This window comes from Coptis chinensis, chromosome 7 (assembly GCF_015680905.1).
Source record: "Coptis chinensis isolate HL-2020 chromosome 7, ASM1568090v1, whole genome shotgun sequence".
Taxonomy (NCBI): Eukaryota; Viridiplantae; Streptophyta; class Magnoliopsida; order Ranunculales; family Ranunculaceae; genus Coptis; species Coptis chinensis.
The window spans coordinates 93,091,544-93,111,705 of NC_141462.1; the positions used below are offsets into that span (position 1 = coordinate 93,091,544).

Genomic DNA, 20,162 nt, shown 5'->3' on the forward strand with positions numbered 1-20,162 from the left:
CTAATTTTTTGTGGATATGATCTACTGGCCATAAAGATCATCTTTACAAATATTTATCTTGTCACTACAACAAAAGGGATCTATTGCAGTGCCCAAATATCGTTGGTAAAGGACATCAATTGTCGCCTTCCAATCGCTAAACGCTTTTGGCATGGCTTAATTGGATTTACTATTGCTAGCTTAAAGGCGTGGAAAATGGTCTCATTATATTTTTTTTTTTTTTTTTTTTAAATATATTTTTTAGCAAATTAACCTTATATAACGCTTTGTTGCCGCCACTACAATAGAAGTAATTAGTAGTAACACCTTGTCCGTAGGCAACAAGTTTTTCAATTCATACAAATGAATGATAGATGCCTTGTTATACCCTTGTAACGATGACATTGGTGTCGCTCTAGGCTTTTCATTTTGGCAACCAAAATTTATGGCGGACCTCTTTTCATTCTTGGCTCCAACTAAAACATACCAAACTAGAAAACCCAAAAGTTAAAGTTTTGCAAGCCTATTCTCCTTCTTTCGAGCCCCCCATTTTCCTCTCTTTCTCTTTCTCCAGCCACCTCATCTTTTTTTCATTTCTTCAATTAAAGTTTTGCAAGCCATTAAGAACTGTTATTTCTCCACGCATATGGAAGCTCTCTCCTTCTCCCTTGCAGCTACTACCCTTCGCATACAGTACTAGCTCCTTCTCTCATTCAATTTCTTCTTCAAAGTTTAAATTCCTAATTTTGTTGTAAAATTCTCATCAGCGTAAAAAGCCCACATGCCCCAAGTTCAAAGATTTCTAAGAAAGGTCCAAAGCCCAATCCAACCAATGAATATGGTACGCTATCTGTTTCTCCACCACCACAAAGCTATGGTACGCTCTCTATTTCTCTCTCTCTATTAAAGTTTAAATCTTAAATTTCGTTTTTGGTTTTGGGTTAATCCTCCACCACCACCAAAAAAACTTCAACTTTGGGGTTTTGGGGCTTAATTAGTTTTGGGTCAATATGTGTTTTAGGTCTTGAGTTGTTGGATTTTGGCTGGACTAGTATTGGTTAGGCCAATCAACGTGGTTGGTTCTTTGCATTGATTCATATTTGCACCGATTCAAGTAAGTTTGTAAGTTTTATTCCATTGATTTGGAATTGAAGTCTACGGTATGATAATGTTTTCTCTAAAACATGTTTCAGGTCCTCAAATCACAATTATGTAGCAAGGAAATAGGTTGCAATTCATGTTTCAAGATTGGTTCTTCTGAAAAATGTTACAGCGGCTTCAAGGAGTCTTGGGTGTCGGCATATGTTTGTCATGTACTATGAGGTAGCTATTACTAGTGCTGGAGCCCTTTATAAATCTTTTGGATAAATCTGTGTGGAAGAAAGGTTTTTTCTTTGTTCCTCTAGGTTTTTAAATCAATAAGTTTTGATTCCTTGCTTTTAATTTCATTGTTGACACTTACTTACACGTTTGCGGGTGACTGATATATATATATATATATATATATATATATATATATATATATATATATATATATATATATATATATATATATATATATATATGGATATATTTCATGTATTGACTCCTTTTTAAGGCTAAGAAGTTTTAAATATTGTATGCATGGATTCTGGATTTGATGTGGCTTGGGGATTCTGTAATTTTTTTGACCTTAGTGGTTTGGTGTTTCTAGATTAGAAATGGGATGGAACAAGAAATCTCTCGAGTAGAACCATTATTTTTTCTCTTTGTGTGGTCAGATTGGTGACGGTTAGTTCTTTGGTGCTTTTAAAACATCTTGATGGAATGGCCAATAGACTATACTACCATGTTTAGCAAGGCATGTGCAGCTTTATTTATTTATTTATTATTCTTCTCTACTTTGGAGTTTGTATAAGCCTTCCTAAGTGCTCACTTTGTTTATCAGGTCCTCAATTTGCAAGGCTTATTAGTTTTTTGTAGCTGAATACATGATGATTTTAGATTAAATACTTGGCAACGATCAAAGTCTTTATGTGGTTATTGCTTAATTTAATGATGCATTCTAGAATCTGTGGTGGATTCAGATTTTACTAGTATATTATTATAAGGTATTCATTCATGTTTAACTTGCTTTTTTGTGAGTCTTTTTTTATGGCTTTGGTATATATAATGAAAGTAGTAAATAATAAGTCTTAGGGCTTGTCTAAGATGGAAAATAGTTAACTTGGCTTCTGTAAGTGTATGATCCTTAACTCCATATAACTTCTTATTTTGTTCTACTGATGCCTTTCTCCAATAGCCCAAAGACCAAAGGTTGTTAGAAATTTTCCACTGGAGTAGAGTGCATTATATGTGGAAGAGGGAGTAGGGAAGCAAGGAAAGGTAGGGAGATGTATAGGTAAAGGTTGGGAGTGGGGAAGCAAATACCATTAGAAATCTGAATATATCATTTTCTTCTCTATCATCAAGTCACCCAGGGGGTATCAGAATTCAAACCAACTCTTGCTGAAAACCGTGAATGTTTCAAGAATTCCTACAATGTCTCTCACACATTACTGGTACTTGGAATGATTAATCGCCTCTTAGATATTTTCTGAAGTAATAAGGTATTTTATGGTTATAATCTCCCTTTATCGTGTTGCTCCTTTTCAGAAGGCTGGTATTGTTGATCTAATTAAGAGCAGGACCGATAACATGACATAGGCAATCAGTTATGGTAAATTTGTTATATGCTTTTGCTTCATTCACTGGCAGTGGGCATTGGAATTATCAGCATGTTGGTTATTTAGTTTTGTACAACTTCTATTACAATGTTGTGTACATTTTAGGTTTTACAGCCCTAACTAGTGGTAACTAGTGCCTTAACATTTTGTTGTAGTGTTTATGGTTTTATTTTTACTGACTCTTTCTTTGCTATTTTACTGGATGTTCAGAAGAGGTGGTCAGAATTTTTCAACGGTTGATTCAAATTGATACATAGTTTTCATATTCCTGGTCTCGAGCTAAGTTGCTTTGTAAGTTGCCTCCATTGACCATTCCATTCTAGTGCAATCATTTTTGGTTCTAAGACTTATTGTAGTCTCTATGCTTGACTTGTTGCAGCCTAGTGAACAAGTAGTAGGCCTGAACAAGCAACATGAGATTAAGATCGAGTTGTCTCTAACGCCATGGGGGTATGACTTTTGCCTATTTTTAGAAGGAAAATGGGTTGTGAATTTTGATTGTCCCCTTCAAGTAGAAAATATTGCTTTCAGTAATTACCCTTGAAAATGGGTTTAGAAATTTGTTTCTCATTAGAACATGAAAAATGGGTTTAGAAACACAATTAAAAATTTGTTTCTCATTATAACATGAAAAATGGGTTTAGAAACACAATTAAAATTTTGTTTCTCATTAGAACATGAAAAATACTGCAAATTATTGTTTGCTTGCTTACTTGTTTCATGATGGTAGTCTGACACAACTATGAGTAAATATTAAGTACATCTTATAAATTTTTCGGTCCAAAGCATTGATGAGCATAGCAAGCAAATTACAGTCTCTAGCTTCATGTTCTCATTGTTTATTTCTCTTACCCCGTAATTCTGTTTTGTTCAATTCAAACTCTATTGGTTATTGCATGTTTTTTCTTTCTTTCTTTCTTCTTATAAACTTTTGGCCATGGGCAAATTATTGTTTTTCGTACTATAAAAGGTTAGGAATTTTAACAATTGTTGCAAGTCGTAGTGGGGTTTACTTCTTAAGTCCATACGTTTAACTTGGAAAAAATATTTTCACATTCATTGCTTATTTGAGTGCATTTTTTACTTTGTTAATGTTTCAGATAGATAAGTTTACTTATATGTCTTTTTCTTAATTTTTCTTAATTTGATTGTTGTACCAGATTGACTGATCAGTTGCCACTAGACTAACGAAGAAAATTACGTTGATGGATCTTATTCAAACGGTAATCTACGGATATTTGGGAATTTTGCTAAAAATCTAGTTTTGACAATTATGTAATACGAAGTATTGGCAAACAATAATTGTGTAGATGTTTCAAATATTTTTTGTAATGGATGATGTTAATTAATTAATTATATTTTGTTACGATTCATTGTGTATTGAAATGGGGTTATTGTTATCTACAAATTGAATTGGGAAAATTTTGCAAATTCATATGAATCAAAATATTTTGTATAATTCAGGTGCCGACCATTGAAAGAAGCTGGATATGCTGGATATTTCAAACGAGTTTAAACAATTAGCAACAATTGGGTAATTTATAGCGACGCTGAAAAGTGTAGCTAAAAAGTTAATTTATAGCGACGCCAAATGGTGCAGTTAAAAATCCATCTTTTTGCAACGCCGAAAAGGGTTGCCAAAAGTAGTTTTTAGCGACGCAAGTCATTGCAAATAATTTAAAACTCAATTAAATTGTGAAAAATCAAGTAACAATTAGGGCTGTTCACTAAAACCGGAAAACCGAAAAACCAAACCGAACCGCTCTGAACCGGCCGGTTCTAATGGTTTATTCACAGTTCGATTCGGTTAACGGTTTTTATTTTGTAAACCGAATCATTTCGGTCCGGTCTTCGGTTTATGCTCTCAGTCAACCGTTTAAACCGAACCGAACCGGCTATATACAGCACACCCCAAGAGTTAGTATTGAAGTTTGACCGCACTTATGAAAAGTCCAGCCCAACAGCTCATGAAATGTGGTAAAAGGGTAACTCTATTTATTAAGAGTTTTGTCTATATATGGTGTTCTCTTGCCCATGTGGGACTAAATTTGTCTCAGCAAGTACTCCTCTACCTGATCCACCATAACTTCATTTTCTTTTAGTCCCACATCACCTAAAATTACAAGAAAACTGTTGGGAGAAGTCTTTAAAGAGGTTGGACTTAACTAAAAAAATATTGGACCATGTACTTGGGCTTTTCAATTTGTAATGGGCTTTTCGGTGTATGGGCTTGGTGCAAATCAAGGGCTTAAATAAGAATTTTTAGAAAAGGGGCTTAAGCGCCGGTTTTAAACCGAACCGAACCAAATTTACGGTTTGGTCTATACCCGGTTTTTGTGATCCATCGGTTTGCTACCGGTTCTGTTTTTTAGGAACCGAGTACTACCGGTTTGGCTTAAGATTTTACCTAAAATCGGACCGAACCGAACCGTGGACACCCCTAGTAACAATGCAGATATACTATTAGCAACAAAATGTGGCGTTGCAAAAACTAAAAAACTTTTGCAACACCATTATAGGTGTCGCAATGTAGCTTTAACTTTTTTGCAGCACCTTTGTGACGCCATGTTTGGCGTTGCAATTGATTAGTTGCGACGCTTTTTCAAAATTTTAGTGACGGGGTATGGCATTGCAAATGAGCTTGTTTGTTGTAGTGTGTTTGATATCCTCTAACCTAGATAAAAATTGTTGTCCACTTTTGCAAAAATATTTAACGGTCCAAAAATGTATAGTTTTTGCAATCATTTTTTGCCAATGTTAAAAATTGTCAAATGAGCTAAATTTTTGTAGAAATGATTTTTATGGTAAGTAGATCATATATACAAAAAACCAGGTTTGAATTCATTTTGTAGGTGAAGTTGTGGGTTATTTTAGGTTTGGTACTTAGTTTGGTATTTATTTTAAGGTCATTTTAGGAGCCGGGCTATATATTTTGGCTAACCGGGTGTTTGGGCTAGCTTACGCGCACCTCAACTAATTAATCCCGGGGCCTTGGTTGGGTACTGCCTCGCCAGTGGTTTTGAGGGGAATCGAACTAGTGACCATTGGGGAGCAAACCCAAGGGCGGACCAATTGTGCTAACCCTCAAGATTAAATATTTTGGTTGTTGGAAATTCACATCAAAATAATCAAATAATCATTGGAACATTTTGCTTTTTAAGCAAGATTCGGATGTGTCGATATACTAATTAAATCCAATGGTGTGCCATCCCACCAAATATGATGGACATGCATGGAGATTCACATTTAGAAACTAGCCATGCCTTCTTGCATTCCTATATGTGTCCTCGAACCTTAGATTAAATCCAATGGTGTGCCATCCCACCAAATATGATGGAAATTCATCCAATGGTGCGTCAAAACACGTGGGTCGGTCGCTCCAATGAGGTTTGGGTGGCCCTAGGCAAGCCTCTGCAAAATGGGCCCTTTTTCTTAGGAAACAAAAATAAAAAGGCTTATCGTAACTTTGTTCTTTTGTTTCAGTCAGCAGTTGGGCTTATGAACCAAATGGGCCTAACCAGATTTCAAAAAAAAAAAAAAAAAAAATAAAAAAATGAACATGGGTAGTGGGTATGTAGCCCATTAGGGCCCTATATATTAGCAATAAATGGGGGCCCTAGGTAGTGGCCTATATTGCCTACCCCTCTTAGTCGGCCTGTCTAAACAGTAACCCGCCAACGCTATCAGTATAATTTTATCTATCTATACTGTTATTTTTAACGAGATAGCAAATAGTTTGCACGCAACTTGAATTTTGGTTCAACATTTCTACCGGCCACTCATAATAGCAGCTAAAACAATGTGTTCCTACCAAATTGACCAAATTGATTTTAAATAATTTAGTTTATTCAATTACATTTTATCCACTATTTTCCATTTTATACTGTTTTAAAGAGAGAGAAAAAGACAAAATGGAAAGGGGATGTTAAAATTGTCTGGTACAAGCCTATACCCAACCAATTTTCTTTCCTTTTGGTCATACCCCTATTGCAATGGCGGCTACAGCTACAAATATTCCTAGATTTATGGGCTTTGGCCACACGCTGCTAGGATTGGTGGGTAGATGAAAAACCATTGGACCCAAAAAGACTATCTTGCTAACTCTATTCACTGTGTTATTGTGCTATAGTGGGATGGCGCACCAGACCATTGGACTTAGCATACAGAATCTAGAGTAAACTGTGAAATAAGATAACCGCGTACAACAGAATCAAAGCCCATTGGCACTGGTAGTTAGTTTTGAAACCACCACAATTTCCTATACATGTGTCCAGGCCTTGTATAGTATCTAGAGTAAACTGTGAACTAAGGTAACAGCGTACAACAGGATCAAAGCCAAGATCACTTGGATTCAACTTCTATCTTGACACAAATACACTGGCTAAATTATCTTTATATCCAGTGCAGCAGCTCAAACTTTGCAAATTGCAATATCTTTCAGAGTCAACATGAAAACCGTCGACATGAAAACCATTTCATATTCAGTACATAATGTTTCCAGTTGTGTATTCCATCACATTATACGTAAAAACTCTCCAATTTGTTGTACCTATACTTAGAAAGAGGAGTGGCTGAAAGTACCTTAGGACTATATTACAAGAGGTGACTTGCTCATTCAATAATCTATCCCAGCAAAAAAGCGCAAAAATGTAAATGTAACTGTAAAGTTTACCATTATCTTATATACTTCCATTGAAGAATATTACAATTAATGCCACCAATAAAGCATGATCAAAAAGTCCTGGAAATATTGTTAGCCGGAACCTGCGCCTCCTTATTGTTACTGTATGAAGCTTGTACAGCAGACTTGTCTGCAAGGAGAATCAAAGAGTTTTTAGTTGAACAATATCTCCCCGTAAAATAATTTCTCAAAACAAACAAGCTTGACTGTATATATCACGCCAGTTCTTTTTACGCAGTTTTATTATTTTTTTGATCGGAAAATAGCTAGGTTATATGGACACGCTATAATTTGAAAAAAATCCGTGTCGGATACGTATCTCTGTGTCCGTGTCGGACACATATCGGACACGTATTGTATGTAATTTATCCTCGAATTTTGATATTTTGCCGTGTCCGACAATTCGTATCCGTGTCCGATACGGACACACCTACCCGTGTCAATATAATCTAGGAAAATAGATATATATGAAACAAAAATAATACATTTAGGTTAGTATGAGAAATCCAAACCCATACAAGAGAACTCCTCTGAGAATAAACTGAAAAAGAAAAATCTAAACAATTACAAAGAACCACTCAAAACATAAGAGACTCCCATCTACGCACTTAAGTTTTAATACATCTAATGCCCTTAAACTACAAATCATTCTGCCTCCTCCCCTGCCTACATATGACCTCCATTTATTGCGCTAGCTATTTATTGCCTACACCATGGTGGAGGTTTGGAAGCCCTTCTTGAATGAAATGTGCACTATGTATAAGATTTTGAACCCTCTTGAGTTTTAAGGGGACTCCACACTTCCAGGATACTTGGCGTGTAATTCCAGGAGGAAGGTTCCAAACCTCAGGTCAATAAAGGGAAAGGTGTCTCGTAAAGACAAAGGTCTCAGTTGAGACAAACAAGGAAGCAGGAGGAGCAGCAGTTGCATACAAGATAGGGGATGCACAAAGGAATTGCAAGAGCTGGCAGAAGATGACAAACGCAGATAAAGTGGATCAGTGTCTTTAGTTGATCACAGTACCCAAATTTGACATCATATGCTAGAAAAGGAGAAAGGCTAGCAAAAGGAGCCCAAGACGAGTGGGATCATAGGGCATCCTTTATAAACTAGTGTAGAAGCTTTATATGCAGTTTACAATAGATTTTTGTACTAGATTATTAGTACAACCTAATGAAGGTCCTAGCATGCATAGTGGATATCATTTCCCTCTGACCTTACTCCTTGTATCCTTTTTCACTTGTTTATCAATAAAATCACTGTTCCTAGTAATAAAAGAAATGGCAGGAGTCTTTTGAACTCTTTTCATCATATACGGGTGTCAAATAGTAACAAGGATAACCTAAAACCTTCGTCAACATACTAGTGGAGCAGTCTAATGTACCTGAGCGATGATAGAATTCCCTTGGTAGATGGTGCAAGATCTATGAAAGGTAGAACCTCTGATCTTTAAACCAGGACAGGGCTCTCCACAATATTCACCAAATAACAACACCTCTAAATCTTTTCTCAGAAATGATTGAAGAGTACTTTTCTTCACCTTGAATATCAAATCCTTGCATTCCCTACTGTCCCCTCTACATCCTTGCCAACCCACCTGAAAAGATAGCATTCAAATTTTCCATCACTTCACATAACTATGGTCCTACTAGCGTGGGTTCAGAAGTAGATACTGAATTACTTGTTTGGTCCAGCGAACCATCTAAAACTTTCATGCCATAGGGCATATCATTTTAAGATCGGTCTGAGCACACTGAACTAAGTTCATGGGCCTACTAAAAGTCTACAAGGATATCTATTTTGACCAAATTTAACATTACAAATAAGAATTTCATATGGTAGAGTTATAATAAGTTATAAACATTATACACTCAAACTATTGGGCAGAAAGCTTGGCCTTACTGGAGACTATGGAGCTTACTGTAGAAGAAGAATGGCATAACGTTTGGATTGAGCCTGACGCTGCAGCGGTGGTCGCAGCAGCCAAGGAGGGATCAATGCACTGGAAACTCAAGGGCAGATTTGAAGCAAGTAAAAGGAGAATTGCAAGGCTGCACATCTCTCACACTACAAGGGAAGCAAAATTTTCAGCTGACTTGGCAGCTAAGCATTCTTCTAGACTTAATGAGTTTGAGAGTTTCTCTTGTAATGGGAAGCCCCCAATGATACATAAATGGAAGCCCCCCTATGGTACCTACTTGAGAGTAAACTAGTCTGATTCTTATGGACTTAGCAAGTTCATGACATTGTACTTGTATCCCCCATTTTACTACATTTAATATAATTCTTAACTTACTTAGCAAAATATATATATACGGTTAGGCTACCTTGACACCCCCTAAATGACTTCCCTACCCAAAAGTAAACCTACACAATGAGTTAGGAGCTGATTTTTGGTAGGTAGGTAAGATGTTTCTACTATGTAGATCACATCTACCAAAAATCAGCTCATTTCGATATGTTGCTTTACAAAAATGAAAATTTTTGGGCCGTTAAATAACTTGCAAACTCATTCACAAATTTTGACAAGGCTAGACATATCCAACTAAGCTGATTTTTGGTGGAGATAATATCCATGTTGAGGAGATCACATCCACCAAGAATCAGCCCCTAACTCATTGTGTAGGTCTATTTTTTGACACCCCTAAATAACTTCCCTCCAAAAAATGCATATATAAGTTTGTGAAACATAGAGGCTTTGTGTTAAGAGCTCTATTTCTCCTCATTTCCAATGAATGTAGTTTTGTATTGGAAATGCAAAGGTAGACCCCTTCTAAAAAGTCCCCAGTCCAACACACCTAACGTTTGCAGATGACATCTTTATATTCGCAATTGCTAACAAAGAATGATTGATGCAAAAATAAACTCGAACTGATCAAAAAATTAATAAACTTTTTAGACTTACATCGTTACGGGAAATGTTGATGAGAGTATTTCCTTGGGCATCAAGCAGATGATGGACAACTTGTTTTCTTGATTTTGAAGATTGATGATGATAATGATCGTCTACTCTGAATACGATATTACCAGATGCATCAGTGAACAAGAGATCTCCACGTGTACTAAGACCCAGACGCTTTCTCGAGATGAATACATCTACTGGGATTTCAGAATTTACAGGGCACACGAATGAAGATTCCGTCATGTTCTGTTCTCTACCTGATCAAATCAAACAAAGAAAACAAAAATAGGGCCGGGTCCAAATCGATGACGGGTTAGGCTTTGGGACTTTTGGGTCATGGCCTCATGTTTCTTATGTTGTTGTTTTTTAACCAACACATCTAAAATGTTGATAAGCTAGAATCTTATTTTGTGTTGTTCACTTTATGAAAATTGGACCTCATTGTCCTAGTCCTGGAAAAGAAAAAGTTTGATGTTAGTAGCATTCTAATAAAGGAAAATATACGCGATAAGGGAGAATATATATTGATTCTATAGTATAGAAATAATTCTTATGCTTCTTGAATGATTCATATTAAACCCAATTTTTTAGATTTCCACCCCCACCAACTTTGCTAATTAGACTTCCACCCCTAATTTCACACATTGACCAAGTCGGCACTCTTTGACTGGATGTCATTCGTCAGGATGTGCAATGTCAATTATACCCTTAACCATACAAAATTATGAAAATACTCTTTGACCTTTGCAAGACCAAAACCATTCCAAATGCCATGTGTCCTCATCACATCCATTTAATCCAACGAACAGAAATATTTCTCCTAAAAGACGTCGATTACCCCTGCCCACCTAAAATTACCAAACTAACCTCACTCAAGTTTCACTCAAACGCCACGTGTTATCATCCTAACTAAAATCATCAACGGTGGAGATGCTTTCATGCAAAATTAGCCGTTTGGGTTGGACATTGGGCTCTAATCTTTATAAGTTCGCAAGAATGTTGGGCTCTAAGCAAGAACAGAGATTATCGAAATTGAAAAAAAAAAAAAAACCAGAAGCAAGAAGAACAGAAGAACAATGAAGAAGAAAATATAAAATGGGAGGTGGTGGTAAACTTGTCTCGTCAAAAGTAACATTGGAGAAGGTAGGTATTTCCAGTTTCAATTTGAGAGATGTGATTAGTTCTTTGTGATGGGTTAGGGGATTACTAATTAAAGTTATACTACTAATTTTGGTTAATTTTAGGATCTTGGTTGTTTCTCATGTGGAATGCTTGATCATTGGATTGATAGTTGTCCCTGGAATGGCTCTCCTTGCAAGAGATGCTCTGCTGGTCGGGTTGTGAGAACTTCACAACAACCTCATTCATTTGGTAAAAAAAAATTAAGTTGCCCAAACTGCAGGAGCTTTCAATGGATGAAGGATGCTCTGAAGGAGTCAATCAAGCAGCAGTCTTGTAAGTTGTTATTTGTAGATGGGGGGAGTTCTTCTATAGGGAGTTGTAAGGAGAAGTCGAAAGTTTCAATTCAAATAGAAGTGGATAATTTATGTGATGGGTTTGAGGCAAATGTGACTGTGAAAGAGAAAGGGAAATGGAAGGGTGTGCTTTAAGTTTACAGTTAAGTGAGTATTTGGTTTAGGATTTGGTTATCTGTTTGTTTTATGATGGAAATGGTTTATCAGTACTGTTGTTCTGGACTTTTGGATGTTGTAATTTGTAATCCTGTTCTATCAGTAATGAAGTTTCAGTTTAATTTGACAATGCTTGGTTATGCTCGAATTTGTTTGAATTAACATACATTTGAATTGTCGAACTGTTAACTTGGGCAACCACAAATGAACACTCTGACAAATGAATTTTGAAAATAGGAGAAATTAAAACTAGCATTGACACTAAACGTTGAAACTAACATAGCACTGCAACACTTGCACTGAAAACAAACATAGCAACACAGGACAAAACATGCAAAACATTGGACACTTGGACTCTAAACATAGACCTTCAAACATAGAACACTTGAACTTCAAACATAGATCACACCATTCTAGTTTCAAACATAAACATAGAACACACCATGAGACAAGACATAGATCTTCCAGTAGATCTTCAAACATAGAACTTCTTCTTGTTGCTAAACTTCTTTTTGCTCATGCAAACTCCAACTCTAGTTGCTTCTAGTGCCAAGACAATTTCTTTAGCTTGACGTGCAGGTGATTGAGATGGTCCTGGAAGTGGACCACCTACTCTTGTTAATCGCCTGAGAGGAGGAGGTGCTGCTGTTAGTGGTTGTAGTGGTGCTGTTGTTTGTGGTGGTGGTGTTGGTTGAGGTGGTGGTGCTGGTTGTGGTGGTGTTGGTTTTGGAGCAAATTTTAAAGCAAAACCCTTGGCTGGTGGTGGAGGAGCAAACCCTGGTTTTAGGGCAAACCCTGGTTTTAGGGCAAAGCCAGGTGGAGGATATGCTTCTAGTTCCTCTTCATATAGACCAAAATAATCATCCAACTGTAAAAGCACAAGCTATTGCAATGCCTACAGACTTTGAGACTCAAGTTTCCATCGTTCTCCATCATCTCCAAGAACACCCTCCTATCTTTCTTGTCTTTGAGCCACTTCCATTCATCAATGTTTTCTTTCTTTATCACTTCCATCCACCTCTCAAAGTCTTTTTTTATATGCCTTTGATGCAGCCCGCAAGTTGTTCCATATAGTCACCCTTGAAAAACTTTTTGACGCGTTCTTATACATGTGTCCGAAATAGAACCTATGTTGTGTTCTAGGAATATGCACTTCACAGCTTTGAATCAAACCCTTTTGCTTGTCGAAATAAAGGTAATAGGCCAAGGGTGTAATTCTAGTTTCTCACCATGATACTCAAAAAAGTCACTCCATGACTGTTTACACTTAGATCTACAAATGTATATAACCAATGGAAATAGACCATTATTTCCATCTAAAGCAACCATGCTAAGCACTGCCTCCATATTTCCCTTTGAGAAAATAACCATCCAACCCCACTAATGGCCTACAACCAACTGAAAAACCTTGAATACAAGCATCAAATGAAATACATACTCCTTCAAACCGGCGTGTGTCAAGATCTCTTGAGTACTTTGCAATAGTAGATAGACCATTACTCTCATGAATCTACAAGCAAACAATAAACATGCAATCAAGTATAAAAATAGAACAGTTAAAATCACAAAGTGTAAACACGACATTTATAAAGTGTATACCATGTTACATAGCACTAGGACCATGTTGTAGCTTTCCCCATAATCACCATAAATCTGTTGTAGAGACTTGAATCTTGCATTCTAAGATGTCCAATAACTTATATTGACATGGAAAACCCTCATGACTTCTTCTTTTATGAAAAGAGGAGTCATGGTTTTAAAATGAACCTTGGACAAAACAATAGAAGAGTTACTACATTAGTACAATGTAAAACAATCAAATAACAGATAATTTAGCTCCACAGACTAATAATTAACTAACATTTATTTGATATTAAATTTTTCTGACTACCCAATTTGCATTGGCTATTCTGTTCAACATATTACAATCAGCCTGACAAGTATGTACTGGCTTTAGTGTATTAAGCCTCATTGTGAATCCATCATCATCTCTCCTGAAATAAGCTACCCATGGACATTGTACCTTTATTATGTCTTCCCTAAATAGACAACTCTAATTTTAACCGGTCATTCTTGATTAAGTCACCAGCAAACCTGTAGGGAAATTTTTGAGTATCCCTTAATCTTCCTCTGTGCTTTGTGATCCGAAAGCCTTTATTGAGTAGAGAAGGATGAGATGATTGTGAGTTTAGGGTTGAACTGCTTGGTGGCTGCCTCACGATCTCATTGTTTTATTTCTAGAGAATCAAACCCTATCTTCATGTAGTTCCTAAGAGCGAAAATCCTTATGACTTATATAGGAAGAGCTTTGAGAGTCCTAGGGATAGGGCTATCTCCACCGCTTGTGAGTTCCCTTTCATCTTTGGACTATATCTTCTTATTAGAATTCCCTTTTTATGGAAGTCCTAATCTATACCATATCTTGTGAGAAGTAAGTTTCTTTGCTGATCATAATGTCCCTTCGTTTAAGGGAAGATTATATCTAAAAGGTAACTCTTCAAGATATGCTATCACGATTCCTTTCTTATCATCAAAGATCGTCCTCATCAGTTTCCCTCTATTCAGGAACTGTCCATGTCAGTTCCTAACGACTTGGAGAATTGGTGTGCTTAGAGGCGGTCAATCACGTGCTTGGCACATGTCCACTAAATACTCGTGCGAAGCACGAGTTCACTTATCCACAGAACTGATCCGATAGTCTTCGTCTCATTCTGGACATATATAGTCCTGGGTTATTTCCCCTGCATGTGTCATCTATCTAATGACGAGAAATCCCCCTTACAGATGTCCCCTCTCGTGCCATCTAGCACATGGGCACTTGAAGCGATACTGCTTTTGGTGCAAGAATCTTTTTCCTAAAGAATTGCGGGAACTGCTTACGTAATCAACCAATTAAGGCTCTGAAAAGACGACTCGAATAGACACGCCGTTTCTCGAAAATGGTAATGATGGCAGTTCCATCCCGAAAAGACGCAATGCTTGGGCTAATCGTAACCGTTCATCTTATCTGTATATAAAGGATCTGGTGAGAGAACCTTGATTATCTCTTCCGCTACTTTTTCCCTGCATACTGAAACCTTTGATCTCCCATTAGGGTTTAAACAAAGCTCCAAACTTTCTTTCCTTTCCGATCATGAATCCTAATTGGTCACTTATAAACTTCGGGGATCTCTCCACCCATTGAACTGATTCGGGAAAAATTTCACATCCCTGAAGATATTAGCATGGAGTGGGGGAGATTATATGACGAGTTGGCCTACAAAGAAGTGACGCTCATCACCATTGGTCAACTTAAGGGCGGACTCACTCTTCCCCTCCACCCATTGCTAAGAAAGTGTTTGATTCACTTCAATCTTGCTCTCGGTCAGGCAACACCCTTGTTCTATAGAACTGTTATGTATTCCGCCCTTCTTACTAAGAGACACAGATTCATTCCGAATCGTTGGGTGTTTGGTTACTTTTATGAGGTCCGGCGTATTCAAGACCAATTGTATTACTACCTCATGACCAGAGACAAGAACTCTCTGATTGTCTTTTTCGAGGGGAAGTAGAGTGACGAAGGCTGGGCTGATCACCACCTTCGCGTGTTGGATTATGCCTGGGATGTTCGTTCTTCTGATTCTGATGGTGAGCCTGTGGGAATTCCTATTCCCATAAAACACACTCATGCTCCAACCAGTAAGTTTCTTTTCTTACGAATTTGGCAATCATTATAAGAGTCTTTCACCTGACTTTCTTTGATGTTTTTTCTTAGATGACTCTTCCCCCTGGAACCAACTAATTGCAACTGATGCTGCTTTGGTGGATATCATCAAGAAGATCCTTAGGGAACAAAGGATGCCTTGGGTGCTAGTTCCTGATCCCACCCGTCTTTTTGAATATTTCAACATGTCTGCTGAAGAATTACTGCAACTTTCCCCCGACTTTTCCCCTTTTGTGATAAATACTGTGAATTCTAGGCGCACAACACTCCCTCCTCCTGTGGATCAGGATGCTGGACTTCTTCCTCCCCCAGTTCAGGATGACTCCTCTTTGATTACCAGAAGAAGAGGAAACCATTAGGAGAAGAGTTCTGTGACTGTTTCTAGCGATGCTGCAACATTGGGTTCAACTTAGGAGCCTGCTGTCAGTGATGATTGTGTGATCACTGGCGGGAGGGGACCTAAATTGCCTCATGAACTGATGGCGGCGAGCAATTTTAAAAGGGAAATGTGTGTGTCTACTCGTTCTAAATTGAAGAGATCTGATATTGCTTCTGCTTCTGATGTTGCCCCATCTGGTACAAAAATGAAATTTTGTCCTCTCACCGTGAATGAAGAAACACTTTTCGAGGTCCCTGCTAGTATTCCCCCACCTGTTAAGTCTTGTAAGAATGTAGTTGTACCCCTACCAGTTCCAAATCCTCCTACAGGTTCTGAACAAACTAGTGACAATGTTCCTCTAACTATTAACCCTTCCTTCCTTGATAATCGTAAAGGGAAGGGTATTGCTGAAACAACTGCTGTAACTATCACTCTCCCTCCTCCTCAATTTGGTGATAGGAGGAGGGAGAGTGATGACATCCCCTTCTCGCCTAGATTTTCGGATTCCCCTGAAAGGGAGATGATCGTGGAAATAAGGTGTTGGGGATGAACTGATGAACTTCCTTTTACTAACAAACATTCTATTAATGATGTTGAGACCATGCTTGGAGTTTTGGAAGTTGCGCGATTTCCTATTAACAAAGTTGAAGCCAATACGGCTGGGAGCCTGGATCTGTCCTTTTCTCGATCTGCTGTTCATCTAGCCAAGGTAAGACTTTCTTCTCTGTTCAATGTTCTGTTTCTCTCATTGTGTTACTTACACCTTCTATATTATTTTTCAGTTAGTAAATAACTTTCTGGCCATGAAAGAACCAATTTTTGCGGCCTCTGCCAGTACATCTACTGACGACATGGTTACTGGTGAGCTGGTCTGGGCAAAAGAGGCTGCTGAGAAAAGAGCTGAGGAGCTGTAGATCCAAGTTAACCAGTTCTTGGCAAAAGAGAAGAAATCTGATACTGGCTTCAAGAATATGAGAGACACCATCTCCAATCTCCAGAACTCACTGGAAAAAGCTCAGAAAAGAGCTGCTGAAGATGCCTCTTGGAAAGTAAAGTTCTTGGAACTGTGCTCCCACTTCACCATCCTGCAAGCAAAGCATGTCCAAGTACAAGGGGAGCTTCACTGCCAAAATACCAAAATGATAACCCTTGGCCAAGCCATTGCCCATGCAAATGACGTCATGTTAGGCTACGAGAGGGCTCTAAAAGAGAAGCGTCTTCGCTCTGATAAGAAGGCTGATGACCTCTTGGTGGAGGCCTCCGAGTTTTATTCCCAAGTGGTGGAGGAGGTGAAGAAGAGGTAAGCTGAAAACGCCATTTATTTTGCTCTGAGAGTGTTTGATGTTTCTGAAGGGTCTTTTAATGCGGCCAAACAGGTTAAATTCGCAGAGGCTATTGAGGCTACTTGGTATGTTTCTCAGTTGGATGACCAGGGGCGGATAACCAACCCTTTCATCTTATTTCCTGATCTAGACACCAGTATCTCTGCCATTCAGAATGAACTTATGCTTGATACCTCCCGCCTTTTGAAGAAGACACCGATGATGACATGCCTCGGTTCACTTTCTTTTTCTCGCGGTGCGACCGGTGAGTGTTCTGTTCAACCTTTAACCGTTCCAGCTAATCCAGCCCCACAATTTGTTCTTGAGAGTGAACCATGAGTTCTTGACGATGGTGTAGTGGCAAGCACTGATGGTGAACCAAAGTTTGATTCTACCCCTACTCAACAGGCTAAGTAAAGACTTAGCTATTCAGTTTATGATTTGAAAAATAATTATTCTTAAACAATTATTCTATGGGTTTGTAATATTGAGTTGTGTAGCTCACATACAGTTTACTCTAATGAGCTCTACAGCTCTTCTATTTTATGTATGCTATTTATTTACTAAGCTCTACATCTCTTCTATTTTATGTTATGTTATATGACATGCACTACTGTGCATATTCTACCCCTGTTGCCCCCAAAGTTTATTTAGAACAACAATAGGTGACCCTAGTAGGCTAAACAGATTAAAATGAGGCATAACCAGAATCTGATCAGGATGTCATAGAAGCCATTTCAAGTTAACTGTAACTGAAAGTTCGATCACAATAACGGCACATGCCTTTGCTAAAGTAACTTAGTGCCATGAGCACAACACTGTGTTTAATAACGATATGTCCTATTTATTTAAAAAAAAAAAATAGAGTATCGCCAGAACAGCAGTAGAGGAGTCTTCCTCAGTGCCATCATGCCGACATAGGTCCAGACCAATGATTGCGTGCTAGGATTTGGATCCAACCCAGATCTTCCCAGCAACCCCTATGTTTGATGTTTTGAGAGCTCCAGGAACTGGCATACAGTTCAGGCTCGCAAAAACATTATCTCTCGTTCCAAATCAAACTGGCATACAGTTTACTGAACAATTAGTGTGGTCATATTCCCTAAAGGCTTAACCCATCGAGGATAATCATAGTTTAAAAGAATTGGCATACAGTTCCATCTGCATGGGGATGTGAAAGGAATTGACGTATTGTTCATCTTCCCCATACTCAGTATCACTGGTTCTAAAGCAAATTGGCATACAATATTCTTGAATAGATAGTGAGCAAATAATTCCCTAAAGGCTTAATTTATTGTGGATAACTAATAAAGAACGTGCAAGGAATACATTCGATTGCAAGGTGAAGAACTTTATTGATGACAAAGTATGCATAACAAAGCATGAAATAATAATTTACTGATAGTACTTGCGAAGGTGCTGTGTGTTCCATGGTTTAACAAGAACGTCACCTTCGACAGTGCGTAGGTAGTAAATACCAGTTCGACCAACCTTGTCGATGATGTATGGTCCTTCCCAGTTAGATCCAAGCTTGCCGTTGGAATCTGGGATCTCACGTAGAACTAGATTGCCAGATTTGATAGATTGAATCCGGACTCTCTTGTCGTATGATCTTTTTAGAGTCTGCTGGTTGGCAGCTAAGCGCAGTGTGGCACTTTCTTGCTTTTTATCTAGGAGATCCATCTCTCTACATAATAATTCCTCATTGTCGAGGGTATGCACAACGTCGGACTTCTGAGTGGGAGCCACCAGTTCGAGAGGTATGATAGCTTCAGTTCCGTAGGTAAGAGAAAATGGGGACTCACCAGTCGATCGTTTGGGCGTAGTTCGGTATGCCCATAGGACCTTAGGTAGTTCCTCGACCCATAAACTTTTTGTGTCATCTAATTTACGCTTCATGTTATCCAAAATAACCTTGTTAGAGGCTTTAACTTGGCCATTGCCTTGTGGATACCTTGGAGTCGAGAACAGATGAGTAATGTGAAACTCCTTATAGAGTTCAACACCAATCATCTAGCTTAACCGCTGCCCATTATCCGAGATGATACCTTTGGGTATGTCAAACCTGATACAATGTTGTTCCAAATGAACTTTCTGACGTCCTGTTCTCGAATAAAAACAAGGGGAACTGCTTCTATCCACTTGGTGAAGTAATCCGTTGTGACCAGCAGAAATCTGACATTATCAGGAGTGGGTGGTAAAGGTCCTACAATGTCAGTTCCTCACTGTGCAAATGGCCATGGGCTGGCCAATGGGTGCAGTTTTGTTGCTGGAGCGTGGATAAGTGGAGCATATCATTGTCACTTTTCGCATTTGAAGGCAAAAACCTGTGCATCTTTTTGCATATAAGGCCAAAAGTATCCTTGCCTCAGGATCTTGAGAGCTAGAGTTCTGCCCCCAACGTGGTTGTCACAAATTTCTTCATGAACTTCTTGCATAACTTGTTCAGCGAGATCAGGGGAGAGACATTTGAGGTGAGGTCCCATAAAGGAATTCTTGTACATATTATCTTCAATGAGGGTGAATCTTTATATCTTTACAAGCAGACACCTTGCCACATTCTTATCCTCAGGGAGTGTCCCATCTTTGAGGTAAACCTTATATACATCCATCCAATTTGGTGCGGTTGGTGGAATCACACAAACGGTCTCCACATCGAGCGCTTGGATGCTAGGTTTTCCTTGGAACTCTATTGGGATGGAACGAGACTCGTTATTGCCCAACATTGAGGTGACATATGTCAAAGCATCTGCGTGCCTATTTGCTGACCGAGGCAACTGATAAAACTGAATGTTCTCAAACTTGGTCTGAAGTCCCCTTTACCGCCTTCGTATTTTTTGCCATTCGTTCGTCCCTGAC

General features: G+C 38.3%; 2 protein-coding genes across 3 annotated transcripts; both read right to left on the reverse strand.

Annotated features, from left to right (window-relative positions):
- Positions 1-7,252: 7,252 nt before the first annotated feature.
- On the reverse strand, positions 7,253-10,849 carry LOC147490054 (protein LURP-one-related 7-like). Of its 2 annotated transcripts, none has more exons than XM_086573238.1 (3): positions 10,272-10,849; positions 8,751-8,963; positions 7,253-7,495 (listed from the first exon to the last, which is right to left on the reverse strand). In XM_086573238.1, the coding sequence occupies exons 1-3, from the start codon at positions 10,509-10,511 to the stop codon at positions 7,364-7,366; spliced, it is 585 nt and encodes a 194-aa protein (XP_086429364.1). In that variant the 5' UTR covers positions 10,512-10,849; the 3' UTR covers positions 7,253-7,363. The 2 variants fall into 2 exon arrangements, with proteins under 2 accessions (XP_086429364.1, XP_086429365.1); XM_086573239.1 differs by lacking the exon at positions 7,253-7,495 and adding an exon at positions 7,818-8,330 and having other exon boundaries at positions 10,272-10,646.
- Positions 10,850-18,698: 7,849 nt separating this feature from the next.
- LOC147490055 (uncharacterized) lies at positions 18,699-19,202 on the reverse strand. Its single transcript, XM_086574791.1, has one exon. The coding sequence runs from the start codon at positions 19,200-19,202 to the stop codon at positions 18,699-18,701; it is 504 nt and encodes a 167-aa protein (XP_086430917.1).
- Positions 19,203-20,162: the final 960 nt, after the last annotated feature.